This window comes from Emydura macquarii, unplaced genomic scaffold (assembly GCF_026122565.2).
Source record: "Emydura macquarii macquarii isolate MOO-44397 ecotype Brisbane River unplaced genomic scaffold, CSIRO-AGI_Emac_v2 contig_2768, whole genome shotgun sequence".
In the NCBI taxonomy this organism is placed as follows: domain Eukaryota; kingdom Metazoa; phylum Chordata; order Testudines; family Chelidae; genus Emydura; species Emydura macquarii.
The window spans coordinates 44,838,881-44,860,103 of NW_027132905.1; the positions used below are offsets into that span (position 1 = coordinate 44,838,881).

The 21,223-nt window shown below is 47.3% G+C and overlaps 1 protein-coding gene across 2 annotated transcripts; it reads right to left on the bottom strand.

Moving 5' to 3' along the window:
* Positions 1-326: 326 nt before the first annotated feature.
* Positions 327-20,732, bottom strand: ENO1 (enolase 1). 2 transcript variants are annotated; one of them, XM_067567318.1, is made up of 12 exons: positions 20,592-20,732; positions 15,056-15,149; positions 12,181-12,276; positions 9,008-9,066; positions 7,989-8,058; positions 7,409-7,542; positions 6,514-6,736; positions 4,452-4,649; positions 4,037-4,238; positions 3,563-3,671; positions 2,428-2,486; positions 327-1,402 (listed from the first exon to the last, which is right to left on the bottom strand). In XM_067567318.1, exons 2-12 carry the CDS (start codon positions 15,138-15,140, stop codon positions 1,333-1,335), a joined length of 1,305 nt encoding a protein of 434 aa, XP_067423419.1. In that variant the 5' UTR covers positions 15,141-15,149; positions 20,592-20,732; the 3' UTR covers positions 327-1,332. The 2 variants fall into 2 exon arrangements, with proteins under 2 accessions (XP_067423419.1, XP_067423420.1); XM_067567319.1 differs by lacking the exon at positions 9,008-9,066 and adding an exon at positions 9,359-9,417.
* Between the last annotated feature and the right edge of the window lie 491 nt (positions 20,733-21,223).

Sequence of the window (21,223 nt, forward strand, 5' to 3'; positions counted from 1 at the left end):
GTAGTGGATGAGGTCATATTCTGACTGTACAGTAGTTGTGCAGCATCCTTCATACAGGTATCAAAGGGAGAACATTGCCATGGGGTAAGTGGGAGTACTCTGCATACAAAGACCAGGCTATGACCTCACCCTAGTGGCGAAGGGAGTATTAGTTTGCCACACCCTTGTTACCCTCCAAGAGGAGGGGACACTAAATGGACTGGCAGGAAGGAAGTCCTATGAGCTAGAGAAGTCCTGCCTTACATCTGCACAAGGAGACAGGGGAAAGACCAAACAACTGCTATTACATGGCCAGTGCTGGAGGGTGAGCCTTGGAGTTTATGGCAAAAATGTATCAAAGCAGCTGAACACAGGTGGCAGCTGAGGACTTCTGGCCAAGTTACTGGGGGCCATTCCCTATCCAAGTTAGAAGCCCTTGACCAAAGCTGGGTGTGTTTGTGCTCACAGTTCACTCTGCTCTCTCCAACGCCCTAGATCTGGGGCATGCAAATGTGAAACCAAATACAGAGGCACTGAAGAGGCTTTGGCACATGAAGACTTATTAACCATAGGGCATGTAAGCAGTTTGTACTAAACACTGAACGTAAACAAGTGACTGCCACCCTTATACCAGCTTCAGAGGTGGGAGAGTGAGAATGTGCAAAGCATTCAGAGCACACACCAAAGCTTTCGCCTCAAGGGAGCTCTGCTTTCAAGAGGAAATTGTTTGGCTACGTGAACTCACAGCAGCTGCGCAGCACATTCCTAGATGTGCCGGGACATCTGTCTGAAGGGCAAAGGCAGCTAAGCTGCAGCTTTCTGGGGAGATGACAGTGCTATGCATGGTACTAGCTGGGACCTGCAATAGGAGCATTCAGCACCATGAGTGCACAAACAGGGCCAGGGAAGGGGTGCACGCCCGTGAGACTTCCCATGGAATAACTCCAGGCAACACTCACTACTGGGCTGTTGGATGCTTTTATTTGCCTCGCAGACAAACACTACTATTTCTGTTTGCAGGTAGCTCAGGCAGCACTGCAAGTTACACAGCTCCACACACGTAACAGGGAAATACAGGTTTATGCCCACAGTCAAGGAGGTCAAAGTGGGGTCTTAAAACATGGTTCCAATTTTTTAATACACAAAACCCCCAGAGGGACTGTTCTACAAAAGCAGCCAAATGCTTCAGAGTCACAGGAGAGAGCTGGGGAACACATTAGGTGAAATGTAGTCTAGGGGAGAGATCCTGCAAACCGGTCTGGTTCCTTCAGCTGTCCTTTCTAGTACAGGTAAATAATCTAATCAGGTGACTAGTGCTTTAAACTGGAACATGGGCTGTCTGACCCGCAGAGCTTAGTTGATGCGGGGGTTCCTGAAGTTCCTGCCAGCAAAGCGAGCCTTGCTTCCCAGCTCCTCCTCAATTCTGTTTGGGGAAACAGCAGGAGAAAAAAAAAAAAAAGAGTGTAAGTACAAAACCATGTACATCTGTTTGCATGCCTGCCTGCCGGCCTGGCACTGATAGCATAGTGACAAGGCAAAATCCTTACAAGTGTAGCACTACAGAGGACAGTGGTCTCACCACAGTATCTGAAACCCTCCGTGACATTTCTGCCATAAAAATCCAAGTTCACAAGCTAGCCTGCATTAGACTGTGCCACGGGCTCCGATTGGCACCTGAATTTGGGCTTATTAGCTTTGTGGGGAACAAGCACCCCAGCAAGGGACAGCATTTCCATTCATGTCATACCCATCGGAGTCTGCTTCGTAGCAGACCACATGCACTGCCTGCTGCACCCCAGCCAGCCATGGACGAGACTCCCTCTGCTGACTTTCACATGAACGGTTAACATCTACACCTGCTGCCACCCAACCGTTTGGTATCCTATGATCTCCCCCTCCTCCCCCCAAGGTGGGCTCAGTGTTTAAGTGCAGTGCCTCCCATACCAGTGGCAGTCAGTCAACACAGCATCAGGCATGGACTACAGCTGCAGTGAAGGTACAGCCGTTGGGAGTATTCACGTTTTTGGACTAGAAGGTGGTAGCATTCCACAGAATGAGGGTTGCCACAGGTCACCAGATAAGGGCTTCATTTGGAGAGAGGGACCATGCTGTGGCTACAGCACCTATGTTTATATGCTCATCGGTAGAGCTTTCCATGTTTTCCAAGGGCCAGTCAGGGAAACAAACCCCCCCCGTCCATCTTTGAGGATTTAGTGCCTGGTATTTGGTCAGGCCAGAATGCCCTCTGGAGTCTCCCTACAGCCAGCTAGGGAGATCTTAGCCAGTGTTAGCTTGCACTCTTGCACAGCCAAGGAAACCCTTCTGTTCCATTGGACTCTGAGCGAGTCATCGGCTGGACCATGCATCACACACTGTTCTTGGAGCCAGCCTGCAGGTTAGATTTATCCCGCTTCCTTCCCCCCCCCCCAAGTCCAGAGCAAGCCGCACCTCAAGAGCTGATTGTACTTAGCTAGACGCTCAGATCTGCAAGGGGCACCAGTCTTGATCTGAAAGACAGACATCAGGAAGTTAGTTACTTGGGGGTTAAAACAGATGTGCTGAAGAGCTGAAGGAGTGAAGACAAATGCCGCTCCTTTGGCAGGACGCAAAGACAATCATGTCCTTACTAATAAAGCATTGAGTAAACATGCATCAAGTTGAGCACGGTGGAAGGACGAAAGTGATTCGGAGTTTGATTTCAGCCCGACGGCATTGGCTAACCCCCTGGTTCTCCAATTGGGGGTCATGACTTGCTCATGTGGGGGTTGCAAGCTGAGAGTCCCGACTCCGGCCAGGTGTGGGGCTGTGAGCTCTGGATGCACAGCGAAGCAGCGCTGGAGGGGGGAGCAAGCAGCAACACCAGCCACTCCGTGAATGCAGCTCAGCATACCCAGGTGGGCACAGGAGGGATTAGGGGCAAAGGGGGAGTGGGGAGTCCACAGAGGCCAGGGGGTCGCATTCAGGCTTGCCATGTGAAAGGGGTCACCAATACAAAAAGTTTGGTAGCTACCGGGTTAACCCAAAATTGAACCAAGGTGAGTGGGAGTCAGATTCCAGCAGTGAACAGCACACTCATTTTGTTGCTGGAAACAGCATCAGGAAATCCCGACATACCCACATGGATTGATCTGAAAGACTCCTCCCTTATTTTACTAGTGACATCACAAAGAAACCATATCTCAGCTTGAGGAGAAATAGCAACACACACTGGCACTTTAGCTGCTATTACAGACTAGTGGACCTCCTACACAGCAAGAGAGTACAGGACTTCAAAGTGTGAGACACAACCACCCCTGGGGGGGAGGGGGGAGTCAAGGAACATTGCAGGGGGTGCAGGAGACCTCCCACAGACCCCCATCCCGGACTGTGGCCCCAATCCCAGCCGGGGGGCAGTAGGTGGGGGGAAGAGGAGAGGGGGTACACAGACAGCAGCAAGGGGGGGGTCCAGCACTGCAATAGAGAAATTTTTGGTACCTCAGGGAGGTCATTAGGCTAGTCTGTTTCTTGCTACAGAACAGCTTCTGTGCTATAGAAGAAGGAAGCCAGGTGACTCGAGGGGACCATTCCAGGGATAGATACTGACCTGTCCAGTGCAGAGACCAACCACCAGGTCAGCAATGAAGGTATCTTCAGTCTCTCCAGAACGGTGACTCACCATCACACCCCAGCCATTGGACTGGGCAAGCTTGCAGCTAAAGCAAGAGAAATAGGAGTAAGATTCTGCATTACCCCCACTCAATACCTAGGAGCTCCCTGGTACAAAAGGTGCCAAGTGCCAAATATTGCTCATTACGGCACGATCCAGCCTCAGCTTTATTCAGTTAATGTGGATATTGGCGTTAAGTGCCCAGTTATTATCATTCAGCCCATCACTTAACGGTGACTTATGGCTGGGAATATTCTAAGCAGTTTCAGGCAATGTATTTAATACTCTTCCATCAGGATCCAGAAGACAGTTTTCCATTCATATGTAATTCAGGTGGCATTGGAAGTGCAAGTATCTAACCACACAGATGTTACGAAGCTGGTCTGGGTCTGTATCTGTAAGGTGACTTACGCCTGCAAGGACTCTGTGACAGAGCCGATCTGGTTCACTTTGAGCAACAGGCAGTTGCAGGATTTCTCCTCCACGGCTTTAGCGATACGCTTCGGGTTGGTCACAGTCAAGTCATCGCCCACCACCTGAACACCCACGCCGGCAGTGAACTTCTTCCAAGCTGACCAGTCGTCCTGGTCAAAGGGGTCTTCAATGGACACCACTGAAAAGTTAAGCAGAAGGGGCATTTTAATTAACAGCCGCAGCATCCAGCAGGCGTTCAGCTGTGGCACTTGAAATACCATTTAACAGTCCAGTACTCTCAAAGACAAAGCTAATTACAGCTAGGTGATGTTTAGGCTTATGACACGTCTACTAATGCACTTTACACCTCCATTACTGGCTGCTTGTTAACAGAGCAGGATGTACCACTCACATGGGTAGCTCTTGACAAAGCTCTTGTACAGATCAGCCAGCTGGTCAGGAGTGATGTATCTGCTGGGGTCATCAGGAGACTTGAAGTCCAGGTCGTACTTTCCCTCGCGATAGAACTCGGAGGCAGCCACATCCATCCCAATTACCACCTTGTCTGAGTAGCCAGCCTTGCTGATTGCAGTCTTCAGCAGCTCCAGAGCTGGAAGGTTAGATAATGGGTTACAGTGAGTTCCTGGGTAACACTTGAGTAGCAAACGCATGCCGTAAGCCTCAAGACGATCCATGTTCTCTTACTGACTTACACGGGGGCCTTAGGCAAGTCACTTACCTCGTCCCATCTGTAAAATGAGATTATTCTTTACCAATTTTTGAGAGGTGTTACAAGGTCATCTTGACCAATGTCTGTACAGCAGAGCACTTGACACTCCTAGAGCCTTTTACCACTTCATTTTTCTTTAGGATATCCCTGTGAGGCTGATCTGGGATATTTAACACCCACCACTGACATACAGCCACCCCTGAGGTGGAGTGCAACAGCTGTGCAACAGTGAACAGCTAAGGACAGGAAATGAACACCATTTCCAGTTTCAACTGTAGTGGGAACTTAGCTAGGCACAAAGTAATGACTTGGCCTGCCTGGATCTTGTCTAGCTTCAGCACCTGCAGAATTACAGTAGGAGCTGGTAAGGAAACAGGCCCCAGGAGGCATTAATAGCAGCCAACATAGCAAATTTAGCCTCATGTTGAGTGGGGCACAAGAGGACTGTGTCACGCCTCCAGTTACACACATTCCCCTCTTTCCGTTGGTAATGAGAAGCTATTTCTGACCGGAGGAGTCATGGCTGCTGAATCCTCTAGAACAAGATACCACTTGGCTGTCTAAAGAGCCAAGTGTTGGTTGATCAGCATCCCACAGAAATACGACCTCCATGACCTCTATTTAGAGCCAAGTTGCAGCTGGACATGCCAGACTGTACAGTAAAAAGCTTTGATCCATACTTTAAAAAAGAAAAACAGGTGATGTTAAAGCAGGGTGAGCTGCAAAAGCAACAGCCTGTAGTAACAAGTCCATGGAACTCCCAGACCTCAAAGTTCAGTTAATTGTTTTATACACCGACACACTCTCCCTTAGGGATCATGAAGGGGAAGAAAAAGCCTGTAGAATCAGACTCTAGTGTTTGCTCCAATACCTCCAGTGTCGCTGAAGGGATTGCTATGTAGCGGTTGGACAGTTACGCACAATAGTGCATAAACAGTGAAAACTGTCAGTTACATTCAAAATGCCAACAGCTTTCTGGGGATGCAGACATGCCTAGTACCTGAATGGCTGAGTCACTTAGCCTACCACAGATGCTGCATGTCTGGCCCTATATGAATGCATTTTCCATGTTGCTGGAAAGCAGGTCCGCCTTTCCCAGAGGCTTGTGCTGCCTGAGACTGAAGCACTGGAACAGAGGTCACCTTTCTTCTGCTTCCCCAGCACCTTTTGATTGCTCACTGACTATTACAGCGTACGCTAGAGCACTAGATGTCCCAGTGACGTCTCTCCACTATTTTTATTTTTCTAAACTTTGGTGTAAAGTGTATTCTAGTGCTTATGCCTGAAGTGTTTACCACATCGTAAATGCCACATCCCTAACTGGCACAGGGGGGTCCAGTACCCAGCACACACAAGAAATGAAATAGTGAAAAGTCACCTTGTGAACCCAGGAGTTCATGGAATGGAGCCACTAGTCCCAACCCACACATGGCCATTTGTCTGTCTCCCCCGTCAGGAGTTTACCCTTATGAAGATGATTGGGGCATCCAGTACGTCACTGGAAAGTTCTATGGGACTGGGCTGGCCCCTCCAGGGTGAATGGAAGGGGGTGGATGAATACTTCAGTGACAACATTAAGAGTTGAGAAAGGAAGAGGTCCCCCTCCAGAGATCAGCCAGGCTGTCAAGCCAGTAGCCTGAAGTATTTGGAGCCTGTACTGTGCTGAAGCAACTGAGCCAGTTATACAGCCCTGCACACAAGTGGTGGCAAAGTTCTAGTTTCTCAACCCATCTCTGCTTTGTACCTTCTTTGTTCTCCAGGATGTTGGGTGCAAAGCCACCCTCGTCACCCACATTGGTAGCATCCTTTCCGTACTTCTCCTTGATGACATTCTTCAAGTTGTGGTAGACCTCGGCACCAATACGCATGGCTTCCTTGAAGCTTTCAGCCCCTACCGGGAGGATCATGAACTCCTGCATGGCTAGCTTGTTACCAGCATGGGACCCACCATTGATCACATTGAAGGCCTTGACACAAGAGAACAGAGGCAGAGTTAGCTGCTCTGCTTCTCCCTCCATCTTTAAGCATGATCAATACAATGTAACTAAACAGTGCAATGAGATAGGCCCATTTCCCTTTCCAAGGGCTGTCCAGAACACCTGCTCTTAGGGTTGTATCCCGGACCTGTGGAAGTCAGTGGAAACTCACCTAATGATTCATAGATGCAGGATCAAACCCTTCATAGTTCTGACCCCCATGCTACTAGCTCACTCAACCTGGACACAGAATGCATTCTCATTCTGCATGAAACCTTGGCATGCTTTCCTGAATAAGGAACCACAGGAGAGTTATACCTTAACTCCTGTGTCTCTTGAGTTTATAGTGCAGACCATCATGCACAGGTTGGTCTACTTAATTTGTGCTTTAAACCAAGGGTTACAATCCTGAAGGGTTCTAGTAGGAGACCCTCAGATTCCTGAGGCCAGGAGATGGGCTCATCTTCCAAGTCAGAGTACTGCATTAATACATCTTGCATAGCAATCAGTCTTCCAAGGATAGGGAATGGGATTTTTCAAGCATGCACACGAGTTAGAAGCAAAAGGCCCTGTGAAAGTCATTGAGACGTGTGCTCCTAAATCACTTAGAAAAACACCACCCAGGCACATCAAGTCTCCAAATGTCTGACTCTGGAAACCTACAGGAACTGGCAGAATGACTTCCGGGTTTCCCGCAAGGTCAGCAATGTGACGATATAGGGGGACGCCCTTCTCAGCAGCACCAGCTTTGCACACAGCCAGAGACACACCCAGAATGGCATTAGCCCCGAACTTGGCTGAAACACAAAAGGGAAACAGTGACGTGGTTTGTTCATATAGACAATGCCAACCCTCCACAATAGCACTGCTAAGGTGCTGCTTTGAGATTATGGTTTTTAAAAGTATGAGCCCCAAGTAAGTTCACAGCAACTCCCCTTTCCTCCACTCCCACCCCAGGGAAGCATAAAGTTCAAAGTAGCTTACGATAGTTCAGACATGTGGCATTGTCATGAAAGCCTCCATGGTCCTACGCAATGCCAGAATACATCCTAGTAGGTACACAGTACCTATCATCAACAGCAGAAGTGATATATGGAGTGGAGGCCTAATTTCTTAACAGCTACTCCTTTACTCAATTAACGACAGCCATCAACTGCTTCAAAACTTCAGTTTCTTTGCATCACAATGTAGCACATACTTGGTGCTGAAAAGGCAAAGCTGTGTTGTACAAAAAGCCACTTACACTTGTTTTCTGATCCATCCATGTCCAGCATCAGTTTGTCAATCTTCTCTTGCTCCACCACATTTATGTTCTGCCAGGAGAAGAAGAGTGAAACCCCAAGAAATAAAGCCATGCTGTACAGCTCAAAGCAATCTCCCTTCTTCAGTGTCAGCTGTCAGCCACCTACCTGTGGATTGCTCCCCAAATTTCAGCTTCAGGAACGGTCATTAATTTGAGGTCAGAAGATACCTAGTGTTCATGTCTTGCAGACATGAGGATCTGCATGAGGGTAACTCTAAGGAAGAGCCCAAGCAGGGAGGCCAGGTATACATTGTGATTGCACGTGAATTTCAGTTTCTAGCTAACTTGAGTAGATCTTGAAGTTGAGTGGATACACAGAGAGCTAGCAAATGAGAAACTCAAACCCTGGTGAGTTCCAACTGTCTTACTCCTTCCCGACTCCGAAGGACATCCGTAAACACACCTCATTTGAAGGAAACCACCCTTGCCCCAATCCTGGCCTGGTGAAGGAGCTACCAATGAAGGTTTATGCTCCTCCTTTAGCCTGTACAGAGGTCTGGTGATCCTAGCTCAGTGAGACCTATACACCCATTCAGAGAACGTGACTTCAGAATAGCTTTGATACAGACCGACTCCCTCAGTCGGACTGAAGCTACGTATGAAGCCAAAACCCAGGCTTAAAAAAAAAAGACAGCGGTAAGAATGAAGTGCCATTACATTTTCATTTTTGAATACTAGACATGAGGAATAAGTGTGTACTGAGTTCACCATTTAGAGAGCTGTATGCAGCAGCACATGTTACCACGGACTAAGTCCCAGCAAATTAACAGAACAAGCGATGCTGTTCTGGCTAACTTAGGGTTAAATCTGCATTCATTAATGGAAGCAGTTACTGGATTCAGAAGGGAGTTATTCTCATGCACTCTCACAGGCCAGTTACACATCAGGAGATTCTAGGAAATTCAGCTAGGAAATGTACTTGCATTAATTGAGGTTAGTTAAATAAGGAATGCTCCTACCTTACTAATCAGTGCAGGTGCAATTGTTTTATTGACGTGCCCAACAGCTTTTGAGACACCTGGAAGGAACAAGCAAATCAATCACTGATTTAAACACACACAGGCTAAGCAGGCATTAGTAGATGATCGCTTGACAAAATCTAGCCCCAATCACTTGTCATTCATCCTCCCCCCACCCAAACCTTAGCTTTCACTGCCATGTTCTTTCAGAAGGTGATCTCAGGTGAGTGGCAAGTTAAATCATGGAAATAGCCATCATCTGGAAATGCCTGCTGGAAGGTTAGTTTGCAAGACCATGCACTCAGGAGTCTGTCCAAGTGACAGGTTGCAATAAAAGCATGTGACTATTACCTGAGTACACAATGCTGGAGCCAGGAACTCCTTAACATATTTAACAGCTCTGGATACACCTGACAGAAGTGAAATGGACAAGAGTAAAGGAAGAGATGAAGGCCCACAGGAGAACACAAAGCAGACTGTGGAGGTGAAGAGGAAAGCGGTCACAAGAGTGCAGAGAAAAGTGTTGCAGCAGTTCTCAGAGATTAGCAAAATACCCCATATTAAGCAACAGAACAGAAGCAAGAGGGTTCACAAGGCAGTGAAGCGGACAGATCTCCTGCCAATCAAGGTGGATTTCCCCCAGCAATGTCTCTAAAATTGAGTCCAGCCCTGAATTTGCAACCCTTCAGGTTCCTATTGGCTAAACATGCCCTGAATTTGCAACCAGCCATCAGGAACCCGAAGGAACATGCTAACTTCTAGATAAGGAGGCCATCAAGACAAAGAGCTGCTCCTGTAAGTACATGGTGGGGTGCCAGAGGAAGGGAGGATTTTTTCATTGAGGGTTTAAACAGACTGAGACAATTGGGTGTTTAATATCTGCAGCCATGTCAGGTGTGACTATTAGAGCATCATAATCCAGGTAGAGCTGAGGCAGAACCACTTTGCTTTTACATTAGATCCTCTCAATTGGAGGAGGTGATGTCACACTGAACATCAGAACCTAGGTGCCGATATTAAAGCTTCGTCTTTTGCTGAAACAGCTGGTGCCGGTACAAAAACGCTGCAGGTCAGCCAACATTTTCCCAGGATGAAAAAAAATGGATTGAGAAAAATGGGGGATCTGAACACAACTCCACACCAATTCTGTATGTGGCACTGCACATCCCAGCTGTTCAACCTGCAGCCAAACACTTCACTGAGTCTATTGTGCCTGCCAAGCACACAAGCAACAGCTAACCCACTCCCAAATCCAGATAGGTTCTGCTTCTTTCCTCCATCAGCCAAGACCATAGTAATTAACCAGCCAACCAACACCAGGTTAGTAACACTGGTTGTCTCCCCCATGATGAGTGTTCTCAAAAGATGATCTGAACAGGCAAATGCTTCAAAGACTCCTTTGTTCAGAACACATGGAGCAGGTGAGGTAAAAAGCTGCTAAGCCTAGCAAAGGCTGATTAAATCTGCATTATTAAACAGCCTCGGACGACTTACAGAAGGCTTTCCAAAGTAATCTGTTCAGAAATATTTCTATTATATCTTCTACATTTCATTCGTCTTTGTTCTTTATTAGGTATCTTTGAGAACCTGTTGGCTCCTGCTACTTATTCCCTACCTGACACAAATAAGCTTCAGATATCAGACCTGTTGGCTACTGAAAATACTATATTTTTTCAAGCTGAGGGTTATGACTCCAGATGCAGAATAAGCAGCAGGAGCAGATAAGCCCTTGAAATCCTATTTGCACAAGAAAACACCTAGCCAAATGAAGCATTTATGGGACCATTTCCAAACACTACAGGCTGTTTTGCTAAATTGGAGACAGCACAAGCTCTTCAGTTCTTCCTAGGCGGCTCCTGTCTCATGTCTTGACCAATTTGAGGTTTATTTTTACCCACCCCATCTGGGCCAAGTTCTGCTTTGGTAATCTCAGCATTGCATTTGAAGTTAGTCTCCCTCACTGCTCAGATGAAACTGAGTAAGGACAAACAGTTCCATCTCACCAGACCAGAATCTTTACAAAATCTTGACTGCAAGGAGTTTATGAAGCACCATGGAGGCCTCCAACATTTCCATTTAACAATACCAGCCCCTCAAGATTCATGGGAGCATCTTCATCAATAGTAGATTTGATCACTTAACCAATCAATTTCCTGATGCTATACAATGAGGAAAAGGGGAGCTAGACAGCCACTCTGAAGAGACTTTGAAACCAATACTCTGATAAGCAAGATGTTTTAGGATTACAGGCATATGAAATGGCTCAAAAACTATTACCTAAATGCACAGAATTTCTATACTATTTGATAGTTTCCCTTGGCACCCTGGCTTTCACAGTGGTAATGTATGGGTGTATTTTTGCAGATGCAAAGATCATAATTTAAAAAGCTAACTATGATTTCTCTGCAAACTGAGTTTGATCTCCTGCCCTCAGCAGATCACTGCAGGCCATGAACAGTTGCACTTAACATCGGACAGCATCTGTAGACAGTCACACTCACATGCAAGCTCTTCTGAGCTCAGCTCAAGATTGTTCTACCAGATGCTCTTCATTTTAATTCCATATATCATCCTCATTCCAATACGTTTCCTCCTAAGTCTGGCAGCACATCATGCCAATTGTTACCAAATGGTTCAGGGAAGAGCATGCTCCTAGCACTCACCCTACAAGCAATCTTCAATCTCTATGAAGGGATCTTGTGATTAGCCAGCAAATAAGGATAATGAGCTTTTGGGAGTGGGTGGTTTAGTGGAGTAATGAAATAACCTACTGCATACAGTACTAGGGAGCCATGCACAGCTAACAAAAATTACTGAGCTCTATGTACTCAAGCAAATGCTAGCATCTCTGGCTTTTATTATGGCCTAGTTTTCTGAGGGAAATAGGCATCCACTGCTTCCATTGTGTTCAAGAGGAGCTGTGGGTACGCTATACTTCTGAGAAAACAAGTGCTGGAGTGCTTCTGTGCAACGGGTCAACTGACTCACTGCTAAGGGATTGCAAGTTAGCAGCTAGTAACGAAGTACGTGCTAAGTGAAGGGGGGAGGGATGGATGGAGAACAGAGATGACAATATCCTAATTAGGACAACAGAACTGGTCAATTAGTGTTCACAGCAGCTTCTCTTGCAGGACAGCTGAGGTCGGACACTGGAAAGCAAAGAGGAGATTTACCTTTTCCCAGGAAGCGAGTCTTGTCATTGTCACGAAGCTCCAGAGCCTCATAAATTCCAGTGGATGCGCCACTAGGCACGGCAGCTCTGAACATACCTGAGTATAGCAGGAGAGAACGGAAAACAATCTTAGCATGGGGACCCGGGGCAGTTCTGCCTGTACTTAATCCCAACCTGAAACTATTACTACAAAAGCACTGGGAATGCTGCTCTCTCCACTCTGTTAGGTCTCTCTGCTGGATCAGGAAGAATTAACTCTGAAGAGTCCTTCAGATCAGCACCCCAATTTACCAGCTGAAGCCCAAGTCAGTGTGTGCGCTGAAGACGTGCCAAGCTGCGGCTCAATGGGGGGGATGGAGGTGGGAGAGATGAGGGAAGCACAGTCTATGGAGGACTGAGTCCACAGATCTGACAGTTTGAGGGGAGGACCCGTCAGACCTACCACCCTTCTAGCCAAAGATGTTACCCTGCAAAACGGAATATTGAAAGCGCTCGAGTTCATGCAGTCTTTGGAGTGAGGTGCCAGGTTTGATCTCTCTAGCCTTCCTCCCTCAACCAGAAGAGGTCTGGTTTGGCATCTCATTAGGAGAAGGCATTCATCTTTCCAGGCACAGAGATGAGCTGTTTGGCTGGTGCACTGCAGCTATTGTGATTGCTCATTCCACCAAGCCATGCTGGTATGGGTTTGTACAATGGAAGTGTCTGATCTCATAAGATACGGAGCAGTAAGTAACAAAGAACCAATGAGGAAGTGGGGGGGAGAAGGCCTCGCAGCAACCAAAACAGATAAAGGATGTTAGATATACAACCGCAATTACAGCTAAGCAACTGTCTAGTCATGTCTGTGTCCACATTAAAGAGCTACACAAAGTTAAGGCAAAGAGAAGGGTGTTGGCACATGTCATTAGGCATGCAGTGCAGCAAGGGACCTGAAACAGAGCTAACTGCAGTGGAAGAGATAGCCACTACTTTCTGTAATTAAGCAGAGAGCTTCTAGAGGGAAAGCAAGCATGTACAGGCACAGAGCGGAGTTTGCCAAAGCCCAATTTTGTAGGAGTTGTGTGAGAGCAGAGGAGCAAGCAAGGGAAACTGAGCAAGCTTACTTCTAATTTTTTCCAGTCAGAAGAGGGGAGTGTAATGTAACAGACACAAGAACTATTAGTTTTTCCCAGACTTGTTAGGCAGCTATTTGGAAAGCGTTACTATTGGACAACTGCTCGATCTAACACCAAAGGCAAACCACAGCTGGACTATTAATATATCTTGTCCTTTTTAGTTTACTTTCCTATCCTCCTATTCATCTGTGGTTGGGAAGCCTTACACAAGAGAGGGAGGGTCCCAGTTCTGTTCACAAGTCATGACCATGAGCTCATTTGAAGGAAACTGCTCACTGTTCATGCTCAGGTTAATGATGCCACTGAATCCATACAAGTAGAATGGGTCAAGGTCTTTTTCGTAGCTTCAATCACCACTGCAGCTTAATGCATGTAGTACAGAATTAGGTGAGGGGAAAATACAAAAAGGCTGGTTTGCATATCACTATCAAAGGTCGGTTCCATATCAGGGATAGCTTAGGAGAAATTCAGATTCTGAGACCCATTCACCTCTCATTTGTTTCTCAGGCTGCAAGGTTATTAGTTTCATGCCTGAAGTAGTGCTTCTCTCCACTGCCCATCAACATCTCAATGCTGCACTTCACAGTAACTCCTGTGACTACAGATACTCGTGTCAAATGCATGATTATAGGATCATGCAGAAGGGGCTGGGAGAGGATCCCTCTGAAGTGCACATCTTTAGTGCCGGGGGAGGAGGAGAAGGAGTAGTGACAGGTCAAGTAAAATTTGTATGGTTCCTCCATGCCTCAGTCTGACTCAAATACAAGAATTTCTGGCCCTAATCTAGTGGCTAAAGTTCCTCCGTGGATTTACATCAGGGATGAGTTTGTTCCTTATTGTTTACAAAGTCTGACTCAAGTTGCCCACTATTTGTAAAGTGATTTGCTGTTTCAATCATACTAGTAGATCAGGTTCCTAACAAAGCCACCAAGACCAATAGTTAAAGATATTAGACTTCACCTGGAAGGGAAATATTGGACTTCGATGTTCCAGAGGGGTAGCCGTGTTAGTCTGTATACAGCAAAAACAACGAGAGTCCTGTAGCACTTTAAAGACTAACAAATTTAATTTCTGCAGGCATAAGCTTTCATGGACTGTAACCCACTTCATCAGATGTGAGGAATAGAAACCAGATAGGAGGTTTTATATATAATATATACACACACACACACACACACACACATATATATCCAAGGGTATACACACACACACACACACACAATGGGGAAGGTAGGTATAAGCAAAGTCCATACCATCCTAGGAGACAGAGCAGATGACAAATATGAGGCTTTAAAGCAGCGGTTCCCAACCTGTGGTCCAGACCCCTGTGGTCTGCGAGGCTACTACAGGGGGTCCGCAGAAAAGGAAAACATCCTCACCAAAGAAATGCACAATTTCAAATAAAACTAGTAGCATGTGGTGGTCCGTGAAGTGTTTGGAGGTTGAAAAGGGGCCCACACACTAGAGAAGGTTGGGAACCGCTGCTTTAAAGTGCCACTTTCCGGTTTTGGCTGCTCTCTTAGTTTGCCTCCCTCTCCTCTAAATATCCTCCCATATAAATCAGCCTCAGACCCTTCCCCCCCAGCAGGCAGGAGCACCATGAAGCAGGAAAGGAGAGGTCACCATAGCATGTGCACAACACTGAACTCACAGCCAAGAATGAGGTTTTGTACCAATAATCTTCCTACTTGACTGATGTAGGCAGCTCATATTGATATGTGGCAGGAGTAGATGGACTTAGGCCAGAAACAGAGGACTCACCTTTGCTGGTATAGAGGTCTACCTCAACTGTGGGGTTCCCACGTGAGTCCAAGATTTCACGAGCCTGGATCTTGAGTATGGACATTTTGGCGGTCTGTCAAGAAAAAAAAAAGCTTTAACATTTTGCAAGACAGACACAGGACAGTAGCCCTTAGTACCACTAAAGGTCATGTACACAGTTCAATCAGATATTACTAGTTTTGTTTAAGTTTGTTGGCATAAGCGAAAACCATCACTGAATCTCTTCCCCTCTGCTAAGGTGTCAGTTAGGAGTTTGACATGGCATAACCTATTCATTCACGCTTGGATTTTCCAAGGAGCCTAATGGAGTTAGATGCCCAATTCCTTTAGCTCAGTTCCCTTCAACTACTTAAAAATACCAGCCTTAAATAATAATGAAGCAACCTTGACACACAGGAACTAGCTGAAACCACTTATTAAAAATCTGGTTGAGAGAGACTTCAGTTCAGGAGCTACAATTCAGCACATGTAAGAGAGCAGGATTATGGAAACTGAATGTAACCAAATCCTGAAATGGAAAGAGGCAGCCACGCGTGTTATTTAGTTACGCCTCTAGCCAAGGGCAGGTAACTGTATTGTTAGCTTCCTCTGCATTTGATATGAAGCATGTTAATGATGTTATCGCCACCTCTCCACTTGGAAAAAGAACTAGGTTTTACATTGTTTTCCGCACACACTTTTTTCCCCCCTTGTTCAAAAAAAGGGCAGCAGGAAGCGATCCTTCAATCAAGCACCTATTCACTTCTTACTTAGCTATATTGTACCTTGTTAGTGAATCCTGAGCAATAGGTCACAAAACAGATCAAGGGTTCAGGATCAGTTTTTATAAATTCCACTTCAGTTACCAGAGCAGCCACAATACACTCTGAAATCAGTCTCCATTTCAAGCCTTTTTGGTACCCAGCCATTTAGCTAAAAGTCAGCGGCACAGATTAACTAGGGCAGACTACAGAGGAAACACCCTTCATATCTACCTCTGCTGTGTTCCAAAGGGAACATCCAAAAATGATATGCAGGCATGTCATTTCCCTGCCACGTTGTTTGCCTATTACAGGCCTAAGCTACCTGCTGTGTAACACTGCTCTAGCTGTGATGCTAAAATCCTTGAAAAGGGGATCATCATTCATTTGAGGAAATATTTTTCCATATTCAAGGTTAAAGAACACTTAAAATGTCCATTGTTGATTGTGCTCCCCATCACTCCACTGACTAGAGGGAGTGTCAGATTAGCTGTGCTTCCATGAAACTGTCTCCTCAGCCCATTTGTTCAATAGGCATTATTTACTGCAGTTATAAGCATGGCTATGTTTTGAAGCCACTCTTGAAAGCACCTGTATGCCATAATTTATCAGTGAGGTTAGCTTCTTTGAAGAGCAGTGTCAAACAAAAAAATTGCATTACATGGAAAGAATCAGAAACTATTTTGTTTGGCAAATCAGTCTGAGATGGGGACACAGCATACAGGAGAGGTCATGAGTCTGCCTCAGATGACGAAAAAGGCTCATGGGACTTGTACTAAAATGCCGTAATTACAGGTATATGATTGATTTTGCCCTCCTCTCTCTTAGAAGCTACCCCTCTTCCCAAAATTATGCCCTTAATCTCCCCTCACAAGGTAAGGAAACAGCTTAGTCCATTATCTTCAAGGAGTCCTCTCTGATTCATTTGGCAGTGGGGTAGCAGAGAACTTGGGGATGAAAGAATTTTAAATCTATTTTTCTGCTCTCTTGTAAGAGCCTTAAACTGAGCCATCAGTTTTCATAGATAGGTTTGCATGAAGAGTCCTGGAGTATTAGAACACTGACCTCTAGCCTACACTTCCAAGTATCCATGTAATTAATATTCCCCCTCTCTTCTGTGTAGTTTTCCAGTGCACAGCCCTCCTTGATACTGTTCAGTAGCTAACATGAAATATTGCCCTTCCACCTTGCAGGAATCCACCCCTCCTTTCTCCTAGGAGGGCTGCCTTTAATGCAAAGCTGATTAAGCTCTTGCATACACTGCCTCTTACTTTCTGAGCAAGCTGCAGCCCTGAAAATGAAAGTATCATATCTCTGATGCCCCGACTCTTAGCAGAATATGCCAGTTTAGAGGAAATCTAATTGCATAATATGAAAACTGTTCCTTTACTAAAAAAGGAGATGTGTGTTACTCCAGGAAATACTCCCTATAAGAGCTTCCAGTGTGCCTGTCTTAGTTGAAGTGATAAGGCATTAATATTACTCAAGCGTCCTTGACAAGTAACCTCCGCAGAAGTCCTTCTCCTTTCCTAGCAGCTATGCAGTTTACAGCACTGCAGTATTTCAGACCTGCACCAAACCAATTTTATTTTAACCCTTGATTAACCTCTTCACTCCTATCTTCAAAGAGGAATTTTGCCTAGGGACAGTTGGTAGGGAACAGCATCTGTCTACAAGATACAGTCTAACTCATCATGAGCTCAACTAAATCATTTGCTTCCATGAACTGCCTGCTTGGCCAGCTGTGATTCCATCAACCACAGCAACAGAGGGAAAAAGGAGAACAAGCATGAGCGTGCCCACAGCTGTGCTTCAGCCTGCTTGCATTAGTTTCACTGGTTACATAAGTGGGGAGACGGCTGTAAAAACAGGAAGCCTCCATCGAGAGAGCGCATTCTGGAAAGCAGTAAACTCACATTTACCATTCTCTGGTTCCAGTGTTTTCTGGTTACTTTTATCATGAATGAGCAAAACCTGCAGAGTGGCTGACTTGTAAATGATTTTCAAGTTACATATATTCCCTCCCACACACTTATTTCTGTTATCCACTCACAATCAGCACTCCCCTTTAAGATAAGGGGATAACTGCATTTGAGCTAAACTGACATTGATGGGGAGTACCAGGTGTAAACTCTCCACCCAGTTGGAGGTGTGGTTGGGTGGCTGGAAATTAAGTCTCCTCAAATTCTAATCCTACTGACACCAAATCCCTCTGTCCCTCATCTCACACAGTATATTGTGACCACACACCTATGAGATGGATAACAAGTACTATATGAATGCCTGGTAAGCTTTAACTACATGATTACACTGATTTAGAGATATTCTTGGGCCAGCTCTTCAAATGAGTTTTTACAATGAGATGACCTTTACTATTTACACGGAGATTAAAAACAAAACCTGAAAACCGTGCCTCATCTCCACTAGGGAGTTACAGCACGATACCTCACTGAAGTTAGCTATCTTGCTGTAAAAAAAACCACCCCTTTTTGGCAGTGAAGGCCTAGCCTAAGGATGACTGACAGCCTTTGCAGATGTGCGTAAAGGACTAGGGGACCATGAGATAATCCAAATTATAGGGGTAAACCCACTGCAGAACCTTGCATGCCCTGCTACTGAAGATGCAACTCTACAGAATTAAAGGGTTTTTACAAAGTTGCCCACTATTTGTGACAAGTTTCAGTTGGTGCTGAAAAGCACTCCCTGGAGACTTCTGTAGACTCACAGGCTCCTCCTCAACCCCCAAAACTTCCCCCATGAATTCCTCATTCATCCCTATGGCCTAAATGTGATGCAACTATAAGAATGCTGCTTGGCATCTATGACAGCAGGGAATGTAGGAAGTCAGGAAATAACGGATTACTGAGAATCAGTTTTTTAATAAAATGGAGATCAAGGACTGAATTGCCTCAATTTGTGGTTTTGGAAGTGAAATACCAGTACTTCCCATACGACTCAAAACTCATATCCCTGCCCTGTGACTCAGATGTTAAATAACAGAAAGAAATCTCTGAAGTCTGGCTGACTAAAAAACTCTCCTGACCATCTGCACAAACCCCATGAGAGTCAAAAGGAGATTTTCCACCACTCAGGTCACTCGTTTTCACATTCAGATCAAGACAGCGGTAACGCCTGGCAAGTTTTATGCAGCCTCCTTTCCTGCAATACTGTTCCAAAGATAAAAGCAAGGTTTAATTATTTTCACTATTAAGATTCCATATAGGTATAGCCATACTGGCTCAGACCAGCGGTCCATTTAGGGATGCATTTGGGTCAAGAATATTGATCTGGAAATAAATTAAGTATTTGAGAGCCAGAGCTGAAGGACAGCAACTGTTGCAAAAGAGGGGAAGGTTCAAGCTGCAACATACTAGTCACTTTGACTATTCATAATTAAAGCCTGCTGCAAAATACTCACTAGTCTGTACCCATCATGTTAAACTGTTACTGAACTAAAGAACCACTCCTTTGCATTATGACTCACTTTTCTCAGTGACATTCACTCCTACTAAGAGTGTTATAAGCATCACCCAAAAAGGGTGTAATAGGTAGAGTGCACAGATTAGAACATTCCTGTGAGTCACGAGAAGCAGGTTGAAAAAGGTTATCATTCCCACTGCAAGAGCACATGCTGATGCCGGGTGGCCTACAAGAGTCCTGCAACAATCAGCATGACCCACAGGCCTTGTAAATCAATACACAGTCCCCGCAACATAAACCTGCACTGAAGGGGACCTGGTATGTGAAGCATGAAAGCAGCCCAGAATACTGCTGCCATGCCAGCTGCTTAGCCCTAGCATTTCAGCAGTACTGCCTTTCCCTAGGCCCCACATGGCTTTGAACACTTGTCTGCAGACAGACTGGCGGTTAATAAAACCCAAAAACCAAGAGAAGATTTTTGGTGGGGGTTTTTTTCGGGGGGGTGGGGGGAAGGGGGAAGAGAAGGGCACAGCAAGTGGAAGGTGCAAAGAGGAAGACAGAAGTGGGCGCTCTCTTACTTAGGGAATATTTCTTCCTGACCAGGTCAGTTTCACTGCTCACAGCAAGAGACCGGTCAGACGAGCAAAGGGTGGGAAACAGGCACAAAAAAATCTGATTCAACTGGGGACTGGCCTCATTTGGGGGGGGGGGGGGTGTTTAACATGGACACGTGTCTCAGGCCTTCTGACCCAGCTAAGCCACATAGTCGAGTCATCACGGAAGCCAGGGGCACCCGCACAGCCCGCGGGGGCCGGTAACACAGCGCAGGAAGGAGCGGAGATGGGGAGAGGGTGAGAACGGACAGTTTCTGCGCCCCCGTCCCCCGCTTACACAAGTCACTGGCCGACGATTCAGGCGGCTGCCCAGATAACCGGGGGGGAAGGGGGAAGAGGGCTACCTCTAGGCCCGGGGCCTCGGCAGCAGCCGGGGGCAGGCGCCGTGAGAACCGGCGCCCCCAGCTGCAGCCCCGCAAGCCGGGCCGGGCTGCCAGGAGGCCGCGCCGCAGGAGGAAGCTGCTGCAGCAGCGGCAGCGCCTCGGCTTGCAAGGCCGGGCCGGGCCGCGGGCCCCCGCCGCGTGTAGCAGGCCGCGTTGAGTCCCTCCCGCTGCACCCCGGCTCCCCACGGGTGGGGCCTCTCTGTGGGGGTGTGAGCAGGCGGCCGCCTCCCGCGGCCCACGGGCGACTCGCCTCCGGGCGCCCGCCGACTCCGAGGCCAGGCAGCTCGGGCGCCCGCCCGCAGCGAGCCCCAGGCAGGGCAGGGCAGGGCAGGGCAGGGCGAGGCCGGCCCGCGCTTACCGGCAGCGGCGCTCGCGGAAGAGACGAGGAGGCGAATCACGCGCACGCACAATCTCAGCAGCTCGCAGGCAAGCAGGTAGCAGCGAGTGTGGGGAAGAAAGCGCTCGGCTCGCGCACGGCTATAGCCCAGCCCGGCCTGCCATTGGCTGGCCCCGCCCCACTCGCCCGTCTCTGATTGGCCGCGCGGGGCTCGCGCCAGCCCCCCGCCCCCAGCCCTGCGGGGCGTGCGCTACGTGCCGGCTTTGCCCCGGCTGGGGCGCCGCGCGCCGGCGGCTGGGGTTTTAGTCATGGAAAATCCCATGACGGCTCGGCGCAGGCGGGGTGGGAGCGCAAAGCCCCGCCGCGCGCTCTCGCCTCTCCTGGTGCAGCGGTGGCGATTGGCGCTAGGGGCAGAAGCGGAGCGAGCACGGCCGTTGCATGCGCCCCCACTCCTCCCAATACCGTTCATCTCCTTTAGCACGGCGTTTTCCACAAGCGCGTTAGTGCGTGGTTTGTGGAGATGGTGCAATTAGTACTGGGTAAGGGGGAGCCCCCCCTCAAAAGCTTAGTGTTTAGCGCCCCCCCTCCCCCAATCGGCTGGCGCTTTTGACCAAATGCACCATGCGGCGGCTTGCAAGCACCATGCAACTTAG